The 14882-nt window shown below is 38.3% G+C and overlaps 1 protein-coding gene across 3 annotated transcripts in view; it reads left to right on the top strand.

Moving 5' to 3' along the window:
• Positions 1 to 4170: 4170 nt before the first annotated feature.
• Positions 4171 to 14882, top strand: part of SPECC1 (sperm antigen with calponin homology and coiled-coil domains 1) — a 76619-nt gene continuing 65907 nt past the window's right edge. For all 3 annotated transcript variants that reach the window (XM_062592215.1, XM_062592218.1, XM_062592219.1), the window contains exons 1-2: positions 4171 to 4317; positions 7559 to 7694. In XM_062592215.1, the coding sequence (XP_062448199.1) occupies positions 4171 to 4317; positions 7559 to 7694 (283 nt within the window). The remainder of the gene's footprint in view (positions 4318 to 7558; positions 7695 to 14882) is intronic.

Raw genomic sequence — 14882 nt, 5'->3', positions numbered from 1 at the left:
ATGTTGAACAATAGTCTCTGTTGCAGTAATTACGATGTGAATACGTATATGCGACCTTTGTCCTGACCTGTGAAAGGGACAATTCTCAAGATCCATTCAGCTGTGATAAAAACTTAATAGTGATCCTTTCCCCAAGCTGTTATTCAGGATGGTTTGTGACAGTGATTGGCTACTTTCAAAGCGATTTCTACAAGCTCAGAAGGATGGTCTCTGCAAGCCGATGTTCTCAACCTCACCCTGAAAAATGCTGTCAAGGAAGCAGAGGCTGCCGTGTAGTGTTTGTACTGCTCAGACAAACTGCTGCCTAGTTTAAGATTTGGGACAATTCAAGGTTTTGTCTTTTAACCTGAATGTCTTCAGAATTGCCATCTGTTACCTGTGGCTTCTATTAGTAGCACTCAATCTCTTACACTGTTTCTTTTTTCAGCGTGTTTGTTTCTCCACAAATATTTTCCTTTTTTATCTTTCCAGATTTGAAAATTATTTTAGTTTTTAATCATTCACCTATACCAAATGGTGGGCTTGAGCCAACTAGATAAAGACAGTTTCTTTTATAAACTATTACAAACTCTCCCCACACATACTGTTTCTATGCAAGGATCAGAGAAACATTTTTTTTCTTGATGTCCTATTTCCCAAATGCTAACTGACTGCTGCTGTTTTATGTATCTAAGCTAATACTTTGCTTGACAGTTCATTGCTGACTAGACAGCCAAGCCCCTCAATGCGTAATGAGCCGTTCGTGGTACGTAACTTCTGGGGGTTTCCATCGTTCCAACCGCCTGCGGCTTCGCTGAAGCTTTGTTTGTTTGTTTGTTTTCTTGTAATATGGTAAATTAAATTTGGAGGAGGAGAAAAACTGGTGTTGATTGTGTGACTATATTTCCTGCCCTCAGCAAAAAATAGCAGGACATTATTTCCTCTTGGAGAGCAGTTTTATTTTGTGCTCCTCCTGAAGCAGTACTTCTAATAACTCAGATTTGTGTCACTGAGGAATGAAAGCAGCTTAAGATGTGTGCGACCTGCCTTTATTCTTTGAAGTAAATATAAGGCTTGAAAAAAGTATTGGAGTCCCACTTCAGAGATTTAAAACCTTTTACCTACAGCGCAGGTTCAGGTTAGCCAATTATATGAGAAGCCTTTCCTCCATATTTTATAGATGATTATTCATATATAAATACATGGAAAACCAATAAACAATTTTGGTTTGATCTGTTTGATTTGGCAAAATATTATTAAAGCTACATGGCACATAATTCAGCTATCGTTCCATGATAAAGTCACTTTACTTCAGGCTTCTGGCTGCGTTTTTTGAGGTTTACTTTAGCAGTATCTCCTTTTACATCTAATATTATGGTATAATGAACCTACCACTCCACTGGAACTCTATAATGCCATGGACGACTCAAGATTAAATTCTTCTGGATATCAAGAAAAAGCATCTGTGCAGTTCACAGCAGGAAAGTATGAGATACAGGAATGTATGAGATACAGTTATGAAGAAATCCAGAGAGAATAATGAGGCAAAAATATGTGTGCAGCCACTGGATCTGTAAAACCCCAAATCTGCATAATTTGGAGATCTAATCAGTGAGATAGTTTGCATGTGCAGTTGCTTGGTCATTCATATAATTACTGTGAACCATATGTCCATTAAAAAAAAATTTTATTAAATATATGTAAAGCATCAAAGATTGTTAAGGTAAATCATGAACTGTGGGAATGCTAAATGAATGTTACTGTGATACAATTTACATAATCTGTCAATGCTTTAAAAAAAGAGTCAAGTGATCACAATCCTCAACAAAGGCTGTGAAGCTTTCTCCTCTAATGAGATCAGGTGATGGCCCCATACAGTATGTGTTGAGAATTTTAATGAATTAATGAATATACTTAGTAAAAATAAATAAATAAATGTTGCTAGTTATTAGGAGCTGACAGGTTAGAACTGCGGAGAAAGCATACAGCCATTCCTGCAAATGCACCAAGGCTAAATACAGGGAATGTCACTTGCTCCCTTTGTTCTCTGCAGAACGGCAGCAGAGCACTTGACCTTCCCCTGTGCCTCTGTGCAGCAAACCCCTTCGTAAACAGACCTCCGTGGCACCTGGAAGGGGCTGTCAGTTCTCACTATGAGTTGGCCCCAGACAGATTTGTTTCCCGTGAGTTCAGCGAGTGTTCTTATTTGAGAATGTGAAATAACATGTAAAGCAAATTGTGAGATTAAAAAAAAAATGTAATCAAAGCCCTTCTACTCATTCAGCCAGGAAGAAATTTTGATTTTTGTGTCTCTGTCAAAAGATATCCAAGTTCACGCTGGTCTATTTGGACTCTTAGGTGATAAAACAATATATTTACTTACATTTAGCCTGTTCCCCTAGCGGAGACAGCTAGGTTGATCTCTTTGTTTGTTTAGCTCACCTGTCTAACAGTCAAGAAACAAATTAGCTCTTGCCTATGTGAGACTGATAGGCAGCTACATCCTGTGTCTATTTTAGAAAATGAGGCTGCAGAACAAAAATGTTGATCGTACTGAAGTGGGGGAAGGGGTGAGACATCAGGCAATCTCCACCCCCTGCACTCCAACTCCAGCAATGGCTGGGGAGACCTATAAAAAACAAATTATTTATTTTACTCTGGTTTGAATGAGGCCATGGCTGCTGAAAGTTTATAGATTTAGATCTATAAGAGTTGAGCTAGGTATTTATCTAGCAGCAGTCTACCTACTGAGGGAAATGGACTAGCTGTTCTGGCTGGCAAATGGAATTTATTCATCTAAATCCAAAAAAAAAAAGAAATTCGCTTCTATTTACTGATTCTTGGCAGGATTTATCTGTTGCATAAGCTTATCTCTGAGGAATACTGAATCTACTTTTTTTTCTTTGCAAGGAAGTTGATGTTTTTTACCATGTTTTGTAAATCTTGGTATTGTGAAACACCTTTCTATCCCTGTAGCAACAATAGTTGCTACTTCTCTAGAAGAATTTGTTAAAGATGCAACATTTTCCATACAACAAGGAAACTTGCTTCTCATATGACTTTTTTAGAAGTGAATGCTATTTCAGTTGAAGATGCTGGATCTGAGAGTAAGAGAGGTAGTTTTCTTTTTTTTCCCCCCAAGGATGTCTTGAATGCTGTGGATCTTTGCACTTAAATGTTCTCAGTGATTCTTTTGTTGTGCTTCAGCATTTGTGGGTGTTCTGCATGTGGCTGATAAGAGGTCTCTGACTTACACGGTACTTGTGCTTTCTAAGGTTGTTAAAATCTAGAATTTCTATGCTATAGACACTTGTCTGTTAGTGCATAAACAAACTAATTTAGTATTAGAATAGGTAAGGGACAGTTCTAAACTACTGATGATTTCTGTTTGTTCCTGACCTGACCTGAACCTGTCATGACCACACTTCTGTGTCTTCAGGCAGTACAGTCCACAGCTTCTAAGTATGGGTGAAAATCTTCTGCTTAAGTGTTTTCCTTCACAGGAAAAACAAAAATGGAAAGAAATCTAGATTCTGAATTTAAAATGTACTGCTGTTTAAAACATTTGGTGACTTGGAATTTGACTTTAAAGTATCTTTAATTAGGATATGTGCTTTTAGTGGGGGACCCAAGCATGCATTGTTACACGTTATTTATATGAAACAGATAATATATTGAGGGAGTCCTTTTCCATTGCAAAAAGTCATCATTTTGTCCTGTAGTGCCATATTGTTGAACCAAATGGGCGAGACCCATTTTGTGAGTCTGAAGCTGTTATATTAAGAATAAGGAAGATGATGCTTGCATTTATACCTCTTTTCAGTCTGAAAGAAGCAATTTCTTTGCATAACGTGGAACAGATTGCAGGTTCCTCACTTCCCTTTTTAATATTGGAATTACAGTTGCAGTTGATTGAATGTGTCAGCAAAAATCACTGTTCCCTCTGCATTGTTTCATGTTATCAGTCAGTATTAAAAATCTAAGTGGCTACAGTTCACTTTGTAGGATTCTCCAGGCTGGGTTTTGTAAAAGTTTAAAAGTGGAAAGAAAGTTTAGTTTGTCCTTTTTAGCCCTTTAAACTGTTGCCAGATATCTCTGGTTCTCTATTTAGTGTCCTGCTGCTATGAAGTCTATTTTTTCATACTTTTTTTTTTCTTAAGTAATCTGCAGATTGAATTATCTGGAAAGAAAATGAAGAGCACTGCCAGGCCTTGGAGTGCAATGGCAAAGCAAGGGAGTCATGGAGTTGACCGAGCAAAATCACTTTCCACCACCTCAGCAGGAATGAAGACCTCCAAGTCCTCAACTTCGCTTGCCTTTGAATCTCGGCTTACCAAGGTACTAACCAGTGACAACTGCGCAAGCAGTGCAGCCTGGTTCCAGGCTAAAGCTTTGTTTAGTCCTGGAACATCATGACACTTTGAGGTTTGGAGTGGGCTCAGCCACTTTGTTAACCACAGAGAGATTATGGTGTAGTGTGCTGTATATTAGACTTAGGTATATTTCTGAAAATACCTTGTACGTGGTAGAGGAGATACTGTATGTATACAAGGCATGAGTGGGTTCTGTTTCAGTCTGTGTGCCAAGGAATTTCCCTAACTTTGAAGACTGAGAAAAATAAATGACATTCTTAGCTCAACTGATAATAACACATGTAAAGAAATTTAAAGAGATTTATTAATGGACATATACAATTCCTAAAAATCTGTACTTCTCTTCCACCAAGGCAAAATATATTAGCAAAAAATATTCCATGCAAAAGAACACAAGCATTGTATGAAGCCTGTTTTTCCATGTAGACATCTTTCAAAAATAGCAGCAGCTTCTGCCAAAGTAGTATTTTTAAGAAAATAGACTAATACAGCAGCATTTCAGATGTATCTGTATGCTTATAGCCAGCAAACAAAAATAACCTTGTGGTCGAAATACAAACCAAGATAATGGCGGTGAAAGAGAGTATAGGCTTTCTGTTTATAACTCTTTTCAATAGTAAAGCTTGGTATACAATACATAACAAAGTACAACGTTTTAATCAACAGGAAATCTAATGATGATTATTTTTCACAGCTTCTCAAGCACAGGATTAATTTACTTAACTTGCTTTCCAGGCTCCCGGATGCTCCAAGCATCTTATCAATAGGATATTTCAGCTTGGGGCTCCAGGCAAGTTATGGTTGTCATTGAAGTATTTGCTCTATGGGTGAGGCAAGCATCTCTGAGGGAACACTCTTGAAGTGGCTGATGCAGGAAAGCTAGGGAAACTGTTATGGTTGATTTGTATATGATGTTAAATGTAGAGGGTTGTCTTTCTAGTTACAGCTAAGGTTTTCACATTCTTGTTCATCTGCAAATGCAGGATCATCAGAGTAGCCTTTCTGAAGAAACAGATTTAGAAAGAGGTAGCACCGTTTCTGCTGTGAAAGAGAGCATATATATATAAAGCATATATAAAGGCCACTTTAGAGAGGCTCTAGAGGGCCTTTTCTAAAGATCTAAAAATCAGATTGTTCTGTTTTGCTTCTAAGGGTGAGCTGGCAAAAGCTCTGCCAGAAGGCAAAGCTGTCTGGCTTTCTGGAGCAGATCAACACTTTGGCTGTTGCAACTTATATGCTCCAGGGTCCAGGAAACCACAGACTGAGTCAGAGGAAGAGATGAAAGGGAGAAAGAATTGGAGTCAAGAGAGACTTAAGCAAAATTTCATTTTGCTTAAAGATTTTTACATTCAGGAACCACTAAATGTGGAGTATTCTCTTTTCATGTAACTTGAGCAGTGGTTTTCAGCCTGTGGTTCGTTGGACCCTCTGGGCGTCACTGGACGGCTTCTAAGGAAGTGGGTTTTGATCTGTGGAAACAGTTAAACTGAAAAACATTGAAAAGCACTGCTCTAAAGAGACTCCACAGAGCCTTGGTCTTTTAAAATGCTTAAAATATTTCTCTTCAGGGTAGTAATTAGAGGCTGTTATGGAGATACACAAATGGGGAAGCAGCTGACCAAATTCTGAGACAAATTACTTCTTCCACTTGGTGATGCAACATCATTTCAGTGTCTCTGTGTGTTCATGGTGCTTGAATACCACTGACTTACTGAGCACATGCTTAAAGTAAGCCTGGATTTACCTCCCATAAAACCGCACAGAACAATGGTCCCTTGATTTGTCACATACAATAAACCTCACGAAGCAAATTATAGTGTCATCAGCTAATATTTTGGAGGAAAAAAGTCCTGTAAAATATCCAGTAAAGCAGACATTTTTCCTTCTTCCAAATTTACAAAATATATCGGTATTATATATAATAATCTTTAGAATTCTGCAAAATTCTGAGCAACTGTGTGTTTCTCTGCTGTGAATGGTTTACTTGATGGTCACATGAACAAAAAACTTTTTTGTGAATAGATAGCATTAGCTCCCACCATAACATCATTCGTTGCTTTTCAATAAACAAAGACACTAAATAGCTGAAATTATGCCATGTTTAAGATGAGGGATTTCCCATTGATAATTGTGTAAGATCTTGTACTGGCTACTCTTTCATTTTAGTGCAGCAGCCTTACCTCCTCAGCTGAATGATTTTAGGGTTTTGGCTTGGTCCCCAGCGTGTTCTTTGTGCATATCACAAAGGCCAGTTTATGATGCCACAAAGTTTGGTGATTCTTGTTTGGCAGAAATACAGGAAGGAGTTGGCAGGCACTTGTTACTGCAATAGCTCAGACCTCCCATAAGAAGATCTGAGGTCACCATTAGGGCAAAACAGCACGATCCTAAATGAGGAATGAAAAAGCAGGAGATCCAGTTAGGACTGGTATTTTTTAGTGACAGACAGATTAAGTGAGGGGCTAGTTATTTCCTGCTTTGATGTACTCTGTGTGTTGGGCTCTACAGCTGGCATTTGTGCACAGAGGCCTAAATACCTCAGTAAATGTAACCCAGTTGTGAAATATGATGACTGCTGTTCAGAGCAATATCTGAGAAGCATAAGTTGCCAACAGTCTATTCCTGTAGACTATTTTCTTCTGCCTTCTCAGCTGTTTGCATTTTCATGATTCACCATCAGGCCTGTACTGTCTCTTAGCCAGCTTCATGGAAATCTACAATGCTATACAAAACTCCTCTTTCTTAGTTCTCCTTCTATTTCTTTAGATTTTGTATTAGTGGTATGAAATTTTTAGTATGTAAGAACAGTATATAGGAAGTCAAATTCATATATGAATGTACTGGGACAATTATGCCTTCTGAGTGTTCGAGTTAAATTTATTAAATTTCCTTTCTTTCTTGGCCAATGGGATGTTATCAAGTGTCTTGGTCCAAAGAGAGAAAAATACAGCTGCTCATTGATGCTAAGGTGAGGGGGGGAGCTCTCTTAATTGGCAGAAGGACATTCTGCCCCTTTAAAATCATAGGAAATGATATCTAAATACTGTTGCTAAAGAAATATTTCCGTTGGGTTATTTTTCTGAAAATGTTCCTTTTCTCCCAGAATCTTGGCATTTTTTTTTTTCTTTATCATCATACTCTAATGAATTAGCTGATGGGTCTAGCCAAGATCTTAATCTTTTCCTCACAAAATCTCTTTCTTACAGCTGAAGAGGGCAAGCAGTGATGATATGCTTACAAAACCGGGGATGACAACAGCTTCTGGAGTCTCTAGACTGAAGAAGACTATTACAACTGGAGCAATTTCTGAGCTTGCTGAGAGTCGACTGAAGCCCAGCACAGGTAGATACAAAGATACTGGAAGACAGTGTACTTTATACAAAATTTGCTGTAAGTGTCACTTGGTTTGCCAGAAACCTAGCTGAGTTTTCCATATCATCTATCTTGTAGCACAGCAAACCTTCCTACTGTAATATTCAGCATCTCAGAAGACATGCACTGTGCTTTGTAGGCGGGCTTTTCAGTGTATTCTATGCCCCTCAAGTGATCTACCACAGGATTAAAGATAAGAAAGGGCAGAAGCTTTCCCAAATTTGGTCTCAACAGAAGACTTGGCTAGTCTGTAGTGACTAGTCATTAGCAAAATTATACTATTCCTCTAAAAAAAGGAGGTTTTCCTATATTAGAGAATATTCTTCAATTTTAATCTTATGAAGCTTTCCAAAAAAAGTAAATCATTTGTCCTTTAGGAAAAAGGCAACAGAAAAAATTAGAGGGAAAAGTATGAAGATAGCAGAAACAGTTTTCCCTGTTCTGTATGCCTTTGTTGTCTGATTTTAATTCATTATATACATTATCTTACTGACTTCAGATTTGAAGGTCATTTTTGTTACTTAACAATGAAATAAAGATCTGTAAATGCCACCAATTCATAGCAAGTATGTTGTAAATTTGTATAGTAGGCAGAATCTTTTTCTTGACTTCCAGCAGACAAAGGATTGGAAATGACCTCTGCATCATTAAATTCAATTTTCTGTTAGTTTCCTAGAAAGAAATTCATTAATTCCCCCCTTCAGATTCCTGTATTTCGGGCCAGTTGCACATTGTTTCTCCAGCAGTGAGGGAGTAAAGGCACGATAACTCCTGTCAGTGCAGCTCAGGAACTCTTTAAGCTGCCGGAGGTTTCTAGGAGCCGTTCGGGAGCGCAGCGGCCCGGCCTGAGCTGAGCGGCCCGCGGCCCGGCCCGGCCGAGTCCCCGAGAGGCCACGCGGTGGCGCTGGCGGCCCAGCCCGGCCCGGCCTGCGCGGGGGCCCCGGGCCGCCCCGGCCGGAGCGCGCCCGTAGCAGGGGTGACGTTAGTGGGACCCAGCTCACTGCCTGGCACTGCAAACCACCAGTCACAGAGCGGCCTTCTTAATGTTCGCTGCATATCAATAGAATATTCTCTTCTCCCTCTGCTGCTTGAGCAGCACAGTTACCCTGTTGTCCGGGCACCACCGCAGACAAAAGGAAAAAGAGCCAACCCGAGCATCTTCATGTAAAGTCCGTGTTCCTAACCTACTTCTTGGCACGCTCTCTCCCTCAGCGTTAGCCCCCTCAGCTTGTTCCCATTGGTTTCAGCTCTAAGCTTGTTTCTAAAGGCGGAGACACCATCTGCATACCAAGGGTTTCTGTGCAAACAGTCTGCTTTCCCCCAGGAGCTCAGCAAATGCTTGCTTTTGTCTGCTCTCTGGTGGCATTTCCAAGGGAATGTGAGATCTTATTAAATTTGACCATGACCTCCATAATTGTCACAGCCTCTGCAGGCTATGGTGTGCAAGCAAGGAACAGAGCTATGTTACTGACCAGAAATAGGTTAAAAAAAAATCTTTATATACTTTCCCCCACCACACATGTACACGCATGCACCAGCTAAGTGGTGCATATTGTAACAGTATAAATGATTCATAGTAATGTAAATACAGATCCTGTTCTGCAGTTAATCTGGGTCTAGATAATGAAATATAATAATGTTTAGTCGCATCCAAAGGCATTCAAGATTCATCAGCCAATAAAGAGCCATAATATTGGCAAAAGATGCTTGGGGAGGGGCAATGAGAGGAGAAGAAAATCTGTTCAGATGATGCAGCATAGGATCCTGGGAATGCAGCCAGAGAAATAGCACTGTAGGGAGTCCAGAATGGGATACACTTGTCAGATATAAAAATAAAAGCACTGGAATAGAGTCCCCTTCTGCATGCACGTATAATTGGGAGTGGGGAGGAATAAGATTTATGATGATTACTATTTTAAACACAAAGGGTGGAATGCTTTATGGAGGTCAAGTTACATTTGGATACTATTTAGCCAACTTAAATTACATCATTAGGACTCATATATTCCTTTGCATTAACATGTATAGAAGTATGAATGATAATATTAATGCTGAGCAAAATAATACAAGTGTGGGGCTATGTATATTGCACAGATAAGCAGTAAGTATAGATGTGTTATTCCTCTAAAATTCCTTTCAGTCTAGAACTGGCCCAGATCTTATAGGTGCTATCTACAGATATACATGTGCTGAATATCTGAATTTTCACAGTTGTTCCATATGCCAAAGGGATGCTTAGAAATCTAGCTGTGTTTTGAGACTTGTCACTATCATGGCCACTGAAAGGTGCTAGATAGTAGGACAGATGATGTTCCTGGGAACATCAAGTAGAGAGAACAGCAGAGGCAGTTACCATGCTTTATTGAAATGGCATTCCAGGTAGTCTCTGGTTGTGATCAAGACTAAGCTGCAACACTAACTGACTGTGGAACTGATCTAACCAAGAATATTCCTGTTGCTGGAAAATACAGATGTTTGTGTGCACAGCCAACTGTGCAGATCTTGGAATTTTATTCTGAAACCACTCTCTGGCTTCTCCAGTCGCCTTCAATGGTTCTGCCTTTTTGTTTCATGTATTAGCTGGAGACGTTATAGGGTTTTTCCCCACCCTTTTCTGCTTCTTAACATTGAGTTTTCTTTGTTATCCAACTGAGTGACTTGATTATTTTACTGAAAGGATAGTATATTAGTTCCAGCTACATTCTAGAGGCACTCAGTTAGTATTGTGTGAGAGAAATTAAAAGAAACAAGTTATGGGGCGGGGGGGGGGAGCTTAGACTGCTTTCTTCTTTGGGTGTGACTGTCCGACATTTGTGTGTTGACCTTCAGTGATAGCACGTGTTCCAAATGCTGCTGCTGATAAATAATTGACACAACCTTGCTTGTTTAAAATAGGTTCGTTTGTATATGCTGCCCTTGGTGGAGTTTAAGCCATTCATTCTTGCCTTTTGCTGACATACACTACCCTGTCAGCCTTGTTGGAAGCTAATGCAGTAAATCACAAGCAACTTAAAGGAGGATGAGGCCAATCTCATGTCTCTATTCTTGGCAAGTAGAGTTCAGCAAATGGAACTGGAGATGGATTTTGGCTGGAAGTTCTGTGCTGTGATGTTTGGCTTCATAACTGCTTGGCAGTTTTGAAACTTAAAGTAATGGGAAATGACATGCAGAGAGAGTTTGCTTGGATTCAGCTTCCTTATCCACAGTGTTATATCTTTCCATGTACTGTCCTGAAGTAGCACTTTGATTTTATGTTAAAATGAAACTTACAGAGCTATTGCATTGCTTTTAATGTTCTAGTAGAAGAAAAAGAACTGGAAAAATTGCAAAACAGGAGAAAGACAAGGAAGAGATTGTTCATCTTTTAAAATGTTTATTTTTAAGGCATGTACTTGTGAAGCCATCCAATCATGAAGCCAAGTAGTAAATAAATTGTTTTACAGTGTTTAAATAGAGAAATATCTATGTGAGTAACTAGGAATCCCTTCTTCTCCATAAATTTCAGGATTACAGCAAATCAGAGATTTTCAGATTCTGACACTTTGAAGTTTACAAAGCAAATAACCTTAAACTCTGCTATTTCACAGTCAGAGAATTTCAAAATTCCTTATGTGATCATTTACTTTTCTTGAAGAGCATTGCATGGTAGCAGCAGTACGCAGATGGAAAATTTGAGATTTAGAGAGGTGAAATTACTTGCTCAGTGAACCCTGGAGATCACGCTAAATGCTGACTCTTAGTTCTCTGTCACTCCCTACAAACTCCCAATTCAAGAACTTTCTGAAACTCCCTCAAGGCTGTCTAGTTTAATCATGTTTAATCATACTTCCTAGCTGTTATTTCATTGTCATTAGCTATTATCTGTCAGATTTAACAACAACAAAGAAGTTATATGCTCTGTGTGCAGGACATAAGGGGAAAAAAAAAAAAAAAAGATAGAACCAGGAAGTATGACTGGGCTGGGCAGGGAGCACATATGCTGAAAGTATTCAGAATACTCCAGGCATCTCCATTTCTGACAAATACATTGATTTTTATATCAAGCTCTGTCAGCTACAATATGAAGTATCAGTTATCCTTGAAATATAAGTAACAGATATGTGTGTTCTCTCAGAAGAAGCCCTGAGCATTTAACTGACAAGCTTAAGGTATCTCTAAAGCTTGAACTAAGTTAGAGGACAGGTACTGCAGTTTTTCGCAATGGTACTAGGTGGTGTTATACCTATGGAAGCCAGGAGAAGCTAAGATGCTAGCAGGAAAGTTAGGAATGGTCTACTATGTTGTCCCATATTCCACCAGAAATGGCCCTTTGTTTTTATGCATTAAATGGGAAAATCAACAACAGACATGCTTTTTTTCAGCCAAAGCAAAAATAAAAGTATTTTGCTTTCTCTGTATGCCTGCTGAGTTGATTAAGTATCATGGTTGGAGATAGTGCTAATACGGAAATATATGAGAGGCAAACTCTAAAGAAATTGTTTCAGTCATCTCCTAGGTATCTAGCACCTAGAATCTGAACTGCAAGTTACCTGGACAAAAAGTTGACCTCAGAATGGAATATTGCCAGCAGAAGAACTGAAGCTGTACAAAGCATGTTGTTTAAGAGAGCCTAGTAAACTAAGAAGTAAAATAAAATAAAACAACCCAAGAAATATAGCATAATCAGTGACGACTATAGAAAGACCCAAGAACAAAAGCAAATTAAGGGTTTTATGCATATTTATGTGTTAATTATGTTCTGTCATGGAACAGTTTGTTTGGTTTGAATGGGCAGATTCAATGAGACTAGTTTAGCTTTAGTGCTGGGAAAGATAAGAGTCAACTTGTAAAAACTGGACAGGAAAGATTCAACTATGCTTGATTTTAGAGAGGAGTCTTCTCTTTTGTATCGTTGTATTATCTGTATCATTCAATAAGTGTATTATTTCAACGTTTCTTTTCCACAAAATCAAAAGTCCAGTACACTAGAGATTTCAGTATCCTGCGCATTTATAGAATTGTCATTTCAGGGTTCCTATTTGAGAATAATATATGCAGTCTAAATAAGTTGCTGTGTTTTATTACTTTTATATTCTCTGCTAGACCAATGTTTGCCATTTTCTGATTTACAGTAACTATTTAGGTTAATGTGAAGCTAATCTAGACCAGAAGTCCTCTTTATATGGTCAGAAAATTCAAGAAAGATATTTTTCCCAATAAAGGTCTTTCTAAAAATTCCTTGAAAAATCTAATTGACGGTTTAATTCTTCATAAGAGGTTAATGGACTCCAGTTAGGACAGAAAAAGGGAAAGTGATTCCTCTTGAAAGATGGGTCTCAGTTGACCTTGGGGCCTCTTTACCATCCCATACATCAGTTTTTGACAGGGCCTGCTTTTTGTGATCTGACACATCAAAGGATGAGGACATAGGTTTGTCAAGGTTTGCTGCACTATGCATTCAGTCTTGTTACTCTCGTTTTTCTTGTAAAAGTTGCAGACAAGTGTGAGAGACGCTAATGAGATTGGTGTTTTCTATTTCATGAGACTCCACTAGAAACCAAACAAATGATCTAATTTGGCCTTTCCTAGGAACAATATGTATGCTTTAAAAGTTCATCTGGAAAACTAGTAGCATTTTGCTCCCCTTCCCAGGTACAACACTTAGATTTAGCATAATTCTACTTTCTCATCAAGAAAAAGAGATTCCAGCTCCAGAACTGATATACAAAGGAAAGGAAGATTCAAATTGTCTTGTCAGAGTATCATTTAAATAGTAAGAAGCACTGCAGGAATTTAACCTGCAAACCAATCTGGAAATACATATGCGCACTTACATCCATAACTCTACATGTAGCTGGACATACATATTCACATCCGCACACAAATATACCTATCTGTATGATCGTCTATAACAAGCTGCTGCAGATGCGAATCTGAACCTTTAACTCTCTGTTACTTAGCAAAACTAACTTACTTAGCGAAACATTTTCTGTATCTTTGGTTTCCCTAGATGTGGAGTGTGTGAGACTAAGTTTTAGCAATATTTTTGAGGATTTCACTGACCCCTAAAGTGAATGTTCAGGAATTGATGTAGATCAGACTTTGGATTCCAGATTCCATTAATGGCATCTGATAGATTTGCATTTTATAGCAATTTATGGCATTTTCTGTCCACTTTGAGTGTTTCTGCTGTGTCAGTAGTTAAAAACTTTGAGAGTTAAAAAGATGATGCTGATCAAGCAGCTATCAAGTCACATTTACAAGGATATAAACTTGGAATACATATTATAACCTGAATATTTCAAGGAAAAGGAGCTGAAATTTGCTGTTTTCTTAAATGAGTCTCCTACCTGTGAAGTTCCTCTTTTATATTCCTAGTGATTTTTTTTCTTTGTAATGATAGCCTGCACATTCAAACGCCTATGTCTACCTCTACTGCATTTGTTGAAAAAAAACCTTCCTGTGTGATGATGTTGGTCACCATGTTAAATTAGTTCAGGTTCTTCTAACTCTTCTCCACTCTTTTTTCCTGTAAGTAATGGACAGTTCTGCGTTTTAGAATTATTTGGAATGGATACTGCTTTGCATGACTGTTCTTTGAGAATCTTTCTCCTTTCTGATAAATATGTTACCTCAGGAGGATATTTTAATCAGAAAAGGCACTTATTCTAGTAGGACAAAAGGATTTCACTAGCTCTTTAATGAAAAAATAGCCATGGTCTTATCGTTAAATTCTAAATGTTGACTGAAGATCTCAGTTCTGTGATTCCCTGAATCGAAGGAATCTATTGATGGATGCTGTCTTTTTGTTTTGAAAGTGGCATATGAAGGTTGATTGACATAATTAATATTCTTTCGTCCTATTGTTGGAGGTATTGTATGAGCCCTCCTGCAGATTGGGAATGGAGTCAAAACAATGTGTTTTAGTGATTGTTTATTGAGATTTCCAACACTTGATTCTGTTAAGGATAACAATTTCTTTGAGACGCAATTCCTTTAAGAGGCATTAATAGACTCTGCACTCTATTCTTAAACAAGTAAGAATTGCCTTCTAAGGACAAAATTATCTCCAATATGTACTTTTTTTTTTTTTTTTTTACTGTCCTAAACTATTGTACAATTCTCATTTACTGTATTGAATCCATATTAAAAGATTCTAAGAATTTGCATGCAACTTTT

Source organism: Rhea pennata, chromosome 20 (genome assembly GCF_028389875.1).
Source record: "Rhea pennata isolate bPtePen1 chromosome 20, bPtePen1.pri, whole genome shotgun sequence".
NCBI classification, from domain to species: Eukaryota; Metazoa; Chordata; class Aves; order Rheiformes; family Rheidae; genus Rhea; species Rhea pennata.
This window is presented reverse-complemented; position numbering and strand designations above follow the sequence as displayed.